General features: G+C 32.8%; 1 protein-coding gene across 1 annotated transcript; it reads left to right on the top strand.

The window, feature by feature from the left end:
- Positions 1 to 4,618: 4,618 nt before the first annotated feature.
- LOC134531755 (putative nuclease HARBI1) lies at positions 4,619 to 8,098 on the top strand. The gene is made up of 4 exons (XM_063367631.1): positions 4,619 to 5,395; positions 5,695 to 5,751; positions 6,300 to 6,515; positions 6,663 to 8,098. Exons 1-4 carry the CDS (start codon positions 5,111 to 5,113, stop codon positions 7,164 to 7,166), a joined length of 1,062 nt encoding a protein of 353 aa, XP_063223701.1. The 5' UTR covers positions 4,619 to 5,110; the 3' UTR covers positions 7,167 to 8,098.
- The last annotated feature ends 1,340 nt before the right edge of the window (positions 8,099 to 9,438 follow it).

Below are 9,438 nucleotides of genomic sequence, written 5' to 3'. Positions count from 1 at the left end.
TAATTTTTTTATTGTTTAAAACTTTTTTTGTTAATATTATGGTACATATATGTTGTTATGTTGTATATTTAATACATTTTTCTTTTTTTTATATGCTTTTATTTTCGTTAAATTATGTTAAAAAAGTGATGTTTTCAGCGTGTGTAGTAGAATTCCCTCCCATACAGTATGGCGCCATGTTTTGCTGTTGCTGTCCAGCGCATTTACTTGACCACGGTGTATCGCATTTGGTGATTACGACCCACCTTGCGATATGCGTTTCGTTATTTTCCACGGTAACGCTAACCTGCGATACGAATCCATGACGTCAGAGGACAAGCAACAATTGAACAATTAATATGTTCGTCGAACAGACTATTTTGTAAGTGAATCATGAATACTTAGTGTTACTGAGAACAAAATAATCTTTTTTAATGCACTAATTTCTTAAATAAAGTATTTAAAGCTTTCTTGCTGCCTTTTTCGTAGAAGTTTAAATTAAAAATGCAGTTAAAGATTTCGCATCGTCATTGTGGCTAACTGCGTCTTGCCATGTAAACATAAACATCGAACGAGAAGCATGTTTAAACTTCAATAGAATGAAAATGAGGCCACTCTACAGGTTACAAAATTAAAGGAACAACTAATTACCACGAACCCGTGTCTGTTTTTATTTTACCTATTATTGATATGATATGAAGAATGGAATTTAACAAATATTTAGTCAAGTTTGGTGTGCTTGTGTAAAATCATAACCTTATACTTCAAAGTTATACATATATGTGGTTATTAGCATACCTAATAAAAACAACACTTTTTAACATATTTCCAGAGGTGAGCTTTCTAGTTTATGTAATCTAATCAGTTAAAATTTTATAAATATATTTTAATACTCATGTGCTTTCGTGGATTTTATATACAAGTGTTTTGAAACAATGTTTCCAAGATGATAGTACCATTCGTAAATAAAAATAATTTTGCTAATATTTATATCATAGGTCACTCAAACATTTTTTACTCCCTTCGTACACTTGGTAAAGTTTAATTACAGTAAATTATTTAAATTTGTGGTTTTCTTGATTAGAGTGCACATGCCGCTATTAAAGAGGACACTGTGTTGAATATTTGTGTTCTCAGTTAAAATAAGCCTTAGAGTGGCACTGGTAAAGTTACTGCTGCCCAACAGAAATCATGGTGTGGTTTATTAAGAGCCACAGAGAGTTTGCAGCCAATTTTTCTTCAAATAATGAATGTGAAGCTTGCATGTATCTGTGGATTTAACTGGCAAAGAGGCTTAACAAACGTTTAGGGACATTAAAAACCATTACCATTGGCAAAATATTAGTTTTCTTATTATTTTTTTCTTTAGTGAATATAGCGTTACAATTTTTATGTAAGCAGCAGCCTTCAATTACAATGGAGAAGATATGGGCTACTTTTTGTATTTTCATTTTTTGAAGTCTGTTTTAAACTCTTCAGTGTGTTAGGTTGCATATTCTAAGGATAAAATTAGGCCCATAATGTTTCAATTTAAAAAGATTGACATTTTAAACAGTTATTATGGAACAGTTCTTGAAAATTTTCAGTGTAAGAACAGTATTTTTTTTATAATCTGAGGATATGAAAGTTCATTGCTATGTTTTTTTAATTGCTGTTTAATTTAATCTCACCAATGACTTAAAAAAGTGAAACTAAGTACTGAGTAATTAGAGTAAGTACTGAATAAGTACTGAGTAATTAGAGTAAGTACTGAATAAGTACTGAGTAAACAACTTTGTTTTCAAGATGGCATTCAAGTTGGTTAATGATCCAACATGTATGTAAATTATTAATATGCTGCAATTATTTTAAAAACTGTATTGAAATATTCAATAATTTTAATTCTCCGCCCCCCCTTTTTCCCATTAAGATAAATTAATAGATTACTTTTTCTCAGCAAGTTTAGAAATTGATGGTTTAATATGTAAAATAATATTCAGTTTGAACAATTTCTGATGTACATGCATACCAATTATTTAATCCATTTTTTTTTAAATTCAGTAATGGATCAACATGATATATGCTGTAATAAAAAGAGCAGCTTAAGCAATAGCTGCTAAGATAACAGCTGGCAATATTATCCAAGTTATATTTCTGAGCAGCCTTGACCAGAGAATTATCCAAATCTTCGGTACAGCATCATCATTTGGAATGATGTAGATTCTAGAAGGTGGTTTTGTCCCTCAACCTCTGGTAGACATTATATTGTGGTAGTCATGCATTTTGTTTATCCTATACTTTTCCAAATATTTATTTGAAAATTAAATATATATTTTTTTCAATACTGGTATGCTTCCAATTTGGTTTGAGATTGGTGTAGTGGGTTTAAAATAAGAGTGGTGAAAATTAAGTAGTTAAGATACCTGAAAGTTGACAGAGAGAAATTGGAGGTGTGCTACATTTAAAATGAAACACAAAAAAATGACTTGCATGAACATGGAAGTGTTAATAGTTCATATTAAAAAAAATTAAAATTGAAGTTGTTCTACTCAGAAGTGTATGCAGAATTTATTATGAGGGAGGAAGGGGGATGGGGAGGAGGAAAGTGGTATAGAAGCACTTAGCCTGCTGTTGGCTTTATTTTTTTTTTGGGGGGGGGGGGGGGAATATAGATTTTTCTTTTAGGATTTTGGGAGAGGCATATATTCCTCTTGCCCCTACATATACCCCTGGTAGGTTCATTATTAAAACAAGACCTCTTACAATCCTTGTGTTTTCATAAGATAGCCAAGAAACCTAAGAGTTTTTTTATGCATATTTGTTATAATAGCCATCAGTCACAATCAGTTACATATTAATTTACTGTATTAGTCTTTTATTTAAGTTAAATTTTACTTAATATAGTTAAATAAGCTGTTCAAAGGCTTCATCACATATTTTAAGAAACATTTGATTTGATCTCTAAATACTAGCTCAAAAATTGCTTATTTTAATATTCACACACATCTAAGCACAGATTTAATGGTTATTGGTTATTCTGATGATAAATAGAAAGATAAGAACAGTGAGTGATGATAATAATTCATAAGATGCAGAGTGTTGACTGGGGAGGTGCAAGGAATGGAGCTGTACCAAACTTTATCGCAAGATGAATCATACTAAGTCAATATTTGTTCCTGAATTATCTAACTAAATGCAATGTGTGCCATTTAATTTGTTTGTACTTGTCTCGGTCTCAATAAACATACCTACATTGATTCTAAACTTACAATAATAAAAATTAGTTCAAAATATTTTTTTTATATTCATCCACATGAAACAATGTCTATACTGTATACAAATGGGCTCACTGGCAACAACTAGCAGTTGTACCTGCTGGAACTTGCATTGATAGTCAGCTAGCCTAATGAAATTCTTCCATGTTATATCTTGTTTACACAAAAAAAAAAGTAAAGAATGGTTATATACAAGCATTGTGAAATCTTTGACTGGAAAAACCTTGATAATACTTTTAGTCAGCATACTTTATAGAATGTGTGCTTTGTTATTAGCACCTCCTTTATTATAACTCTGCCTCTATAATACCTAGTGTAACCTATACAATTCATACTGGTAATGATTAATAGTACAATTTAAAAATAATAAAAAAAAAGAGCAGCATTCAAGAAAGATAGCTGGCAGCTGATAAACAACATTCAAGAAAGACAGCTGGCAGCTGATGAGAAGCATTGGGAATATGTGCTTCTGAAATGGTAACAAGCAATTTGATTAAAAATGCATCAAAGAACTTAACCCTTAGCCGGAGACGTGAAAATATTTGACATATCTGGTGACGTGGTGCCCCTCAGACCCCAAAATGTTTTGTAGAAGTTAACTGATTAGAAATTATTTTTGTTCCATGTAAAATTATTTAATGCATTTTTATACTTATTAATTAAATTAAAAAATAAATTAGTAAATAATTATTTACCAATTATAAAATACAATTTTTTCTATTGGTGCTTGCTCAAATAAATCTAAAAATGCCTATTTGTAATAATTGCTTTTTTTTAAAAAAATAAGCAGATGGTAGCCTAAAAGTTTTATTTGCTATTCAATATAGATATGTGACAAAACAAAATCTAGAAAACTTATATGAATAATAAGACTTTTTCATAAAATCTACAACAGATAAATTTTCCCAAAAAAAGAAATTACTTTTTTCCCCTCCAAATATTTTCCTTGCATAACCAATGCTTAAACCACAACAAAATATATAATCTCGCTAACTAGAAAGCACATGCATACTTATATATTTTGAAAATGGCATTTTTACATAAAATATATTAGCCGAACATTGTTTGAAAAAATTAAATTTGTACGAAAAGTCACTCTGTAGTAGAGTATTTGTTTGCTCTGCAATCATCACACATTGCTTTTCCACACACACTTTGAACACTTAAGTCACTAAAAATATCTTTCAACCACTTAGTAATAGTTTCGTCATAATCTGGATCGCCCACACGTACACATGTTCGTTTAGAAGCCTTTTTATCACTTCTGAGATAGAAACATAACTGGTGACGTGGTGCCACTACGACCCCAAGTTATCTTTGCGACCTGATATCTAGCGCCAGACAGCGTAAACAAATCTGACACTGCAGGAGGAGACTATCAGCCATATGCAGAGATCTCACTTTATCTTTAAGGGTCCCTCAAACGCAAAAAGTGGCCCTAAGTACCGTGCAAGAACCTCCCTTCTACTTCACTTCATCACGGCACCCTAGATTTCAAGTGAAGGAAGCTGTCATACTTTAGGCCGCCCGATCCGAGCCTTAAGGGACCCTAAATTAAGATGGCGGTCATTATTTGAAAAAAATAACTCATTTAATTAAACTTCTACTGTAATATAAAGAGGAATTGGGCTTGCGCTGCTTGTAAATAATGATAATTATTTAAAATGAATGTGTAGGAAGAGTTTTGTTGCATATGCGACTCTTTTAAATATTCTAGTGTTAAAACAACTTATCCCATATCCACCCAGACCATCTTTGTTTACATTTTGAAGTGCTTACTTTATTTACTAGAAAATAGCCGTTTCGTAAGTGATTTCTAAACATTATTGTGTGTTCTTAGAGTAAATAAAGTACTGTGTGAGTTTATATTTGCTCTGATGGATGACCCGAGATTGTTTGACGAAGAATATTTAGATTTTATTCAACGGGTCGAAAATAGAGAAAACCATCATCCCCGACGGTATTTACGTGATGGTCAAAATCCTTGCGAATTCTTCTCCGACATCGAATTCGTCAAACGTTTTCGATTTTCTAAACAGATTGTGATGGACACTATTGTGCCTCTTGTTGCTGCCGACAACAATGATAGGAGAGGATTGCCATTGCCACCAGTTCTTAAAGTTGTAATAGCCTTGCGATTTTATGGCAGCAATAGTTTTCAGGTATGTACATACAACATTATTTTAGTGTGTGTTTAATTGCCCAATTAAATTTTAACTCAATGGGTAATTTGGCGGAGTAGATTTGCTGGATAATAATTATGTATATTAATAAAAGGTAGGTTGTGTCAGCTATTGTAATAATATTTTTAAAAAGTAGTGAAAGATATATTAATTTAATCGATGTGATTTATTAATTCCAAAAAACCTTATTGTTCATCTAGTTTTCCTGAAGCCACTACTTTGTACAATTACTTTTTTTTTATGTACAGTATGAGTAATCTCATGTGTTTCCCTTGCAGAATGTATGTGGTGACCTATGCCATGTCAATCAAGCAACAGTGTCAAGGATTGTAAAGGTAATGCAATGTTAACACATGTAAGATAATTTTATGTGAGTAGTTTAATGAATTTTGGTAAAATTCTAGTTTAACCCCGTTTTCTTTAAAAAAAAAAAAAAAAAAGATTAAAATGTCAAACAAATGTAATTTAGTGCTATTAAAACTCCTCTATATTTTTCAAAATCCTGACATAAGAAATACCTAATAGTTTCAGAGAAATTACCGTTAATTGTTTACATTAGAAAGCCTAGTTGATTACTGATTTAAACAATATCTTGCTAGACTTAAATAACCATCCTCAGTAGTTTATAGTATATTTAAATTAGCTAACCTAACCTACTAATTGTATTTATAATAAAGCCTACCTAGCCTAGACTGCCATTATCTCTTATTTCAATTTCAAAGCATTTGTAACATATCGTACCTAACCTAAGTTAGTTTCTTACTCAGCCTTTATTTTATTATTTTATTTTTGCAGGGACTTAAGTTTTACCTATATTTAAGTAGTGGAATATATATACCTACTTTTTGAAAAAAAACTGACTAATCTGGTAACTTTGTAATAGGTTGTTTCTGCACAATTGGCCGAGCACCTTTTGGAGTATGTTTATTTTCCTGGACGGCAGCAACTTCAAGAATACCATAGGCAGTTCTATGTAAATGGTGGCTTTCCTGGTGTAACTGGGTGCATAGACTGCACTCACATTGGCATTAGAAGCCCTGGTGGCCAGTTTGCAGAACTCTACCGTAATAGGAAGGGTTACATGTCTCTCAATGTTCAGGTATGTTTTCTGAGATATTTATTATAGTACTGTTATTGAAAAAAGATGGAACGATGATAATAAATATCTATGACAGTTTTTTGAAACTGGTATTTACTTGCAATTTTAACAGTATGCAAATATGGTGTTTGTCCATTTTTTTTATAGGTTGTCTCAGGTCCTAACCTTGAGATTCTTGATATTGTGACAAGGTGGCCTGGCAGTACACATGACTCAAGGATTTTCAGCAACAGCCGGGTGATGACTCGTTTTGAAAATAGAGTTCTGCCAGGAGTACTGCTGGGAGACAATGGCTATCCTCAACTGCATTTTCTTTTTACTCCAATACTGGTGCCAAATACAGTTGAGGAAACTCGCTACAATGTAGCCCACAAGCGGACCCGGAATACAGTAGAAAGACTGTTTGGAGTATGGAAGCGGAGGTTCTCATGCTTGGGACACAAGCTACGCTCAAGTCTCCATACTACCAGCAGGGTCATCGCTGCATGTGCTGTTTTGCATAATATAGCTGTTGCACGTGGTGAGCCACTGCCACCTCCTCCAGCTGACGAGGAGCACTTCATGCCTGCTGTTCCTGTTGCAAATGCGGCACCACGAAATAATCGTGGAGTTGAAGTGCGTGCAGATTTTATTCAGCGAAACTTTTTCTGAATTTCGTTGATTTATTTTGAGTAGATTGAAAACCCTGTCTTACCACCAATGTTATTTTTTAATCAACATGTAATCACAAAAGCAAACGGCGTAGAATCTATACTAATATTATAAAACTGAAGAGTTTGTTTGTTTGGACGCGCTAATCTCAGGAACCACTGGTCCGAATTGAAAAATTATTTCAGTGTTGGATAGTACATTTATTGAGGAAGGCTATAGGCTATATTATATTATCAATAACATTAGGGATTCTTACTAAAAGTCCAATTTAGAATCAAATGTGTTGGAGGGGGTTAGATACAACATGCAGTACACGTACGAAGTGTGTGTTGACAATGCCGCAGGCGCTAGAAGTTTATTTCCTATTGCATATTAACATTGTTGCCACGCACTAGATGCCTTATCATTCTTAATTTTCCCATACAAGTAAAAAACACCCGTGTGATATTAACAACGAAGCAATCAGTACCGTCATAAGAGTTTTTTAGTATTTAAATACTTTTTATCACTTTAAATCACAAACCTAAACTATTGTTTTTTTTCCTCTCTCTGTGTTTAATTTGATTTTTTTATTAACATTTTTTTTTCAAGTATATACATTTTACAGACTTGAAACTTCACAGTAATGTTCCTTATGTTACGCAGGATGACATTTTCCGAAAATTAGATCCCATGGGTGGTTAAAACCAGGAAACAGTGGGTACTTTGTCTGCATGAGAACAAGATTTTGCATTGTTGATGCCTTCTGCATCTCCATGGCAACGGGCATCGCGCGGCAGTGGTGTACCCACAAGGAGGGGCATGTATAATGAGTGGCGCAAGAGTGATCTGCCTGTAGACTGCCGTAGCGAAGTACGGGTACATCAGTTGTACGTTGCGTGCACGAGTCGGGAAACCATCGGTGCTATTCATTTTCTCTCCGGTACATTATACAGCATTGTAATAAATTTTCACTGAATTTTTTTTACAATTACTGTAAATGGGAGCTGTGGCTTAATTTTTTTCCATTAGTATAGCCGTGCGAAGCCGGGTCGGGCAGCTAGTTTTAAACATAATTCCTTAAGTTATTTTTAATATAATGCGTTGTTTGCTTTGTAGTGACATGGTAATAGGCCTCCTGGGGAACTCGCCATGTAAAATAAAGAGTAACGAGTTGAGTGCTGTACCTCCGGATGTTTACCACCCATGGTAGACCTCTAGGGTCTAACACTTGTGGTAGATATCCAAGGTGATTTGGAAACTGGCACAGACAGGTAAGTAGTGCCTTTTTTGTTTCATTTTTGCTACTTATTGTGTATCTATGCTTCTTAAAGGTATTCCTAGAATGAATGTGTTTGTAGCACAAGGAATTTTAACCTTGCTGCATTATACATTCAAAGATGCTTTAAAACATGATCAGTCTTGTTAATTCCTACATTTACACAATAATACCTGAATATGGAAGTTACATGATTATCTTTCGATACTTCTCTGTATTAGCTTATTGTCTCACAAGATATATTCAGGAATTAAAATTTCATTTTAAATCATTCACTTTTACAAAGAGTAATGTGTAGAAAGTAAAATTCTTAAATAAAATTTGGAACTATTATGTATTTTGTTGTTTTTTGTGTTTAAACTTTTAATAAAATTGGAATGAGCTAAAGCCTTTGTTTAGTTATGAAACTGAACATGCAGAATATTTACTGACATTAATGCATACAGTACCATCAAGTAATTCAGCTGATGATAAATTATAAAAAAAATAATAATTTAATTCCTTCTACACATCAGATGAGTTCTTAACCCAGAGTAGAGTATTTTGTTGTGTATTTATAATGTCTAATAAGTTCTCACTAGTATGCATTTAAAATTAACATTTTTCAAAACATTCCATATGCCACATCACAATGTTTTAAATGAAATTTACAGAAAAGTGGCTTCTGGGAAGTAAGACAAGTAATAAGTGAAAGGTTGATTAGGTTACTCATATTATTACATATTAAAGTATTACTTACATATTAAATACTTATTATTAATGTTTCTGACTTAACTTTATAAACCTTTTACATAAGTAGGTATTACCCTTATTTCCCAGAAGCTGCTTCTCTACAAAAATTACCATATTGTGAACCAGTCCTAAATTATGTCATCCAATTTAGCTTCATACTCCTTGTGAACCATTTATGAATCCTAATTCAATGCCCATAAGTTCACCTATGAGTACTACATTTTCTGTATGGCTAGGTTTACTATTCCTTGTAAACTGTGTTATGAATTTTAATAGGATATG

Source organism: Bacillus rossius, chromosome 5 (assembly GCF_032445375.1).
Source record: "Bacillus rossius redtenbacheri isolate Brsri chromosome 5, Brsri_v3, whole genome shotgun sequence".
In the NCBI taxonomy this organism is placed as follows: Eukaryota; Metazoa; Arthropoda; class Insecta; order Phasmatodea; family Bacillidae; genus Bacillus; species Bacillus rossius.
This window is presented reverse-complemented; position numbering and strand designations above follow the sequence as displayed.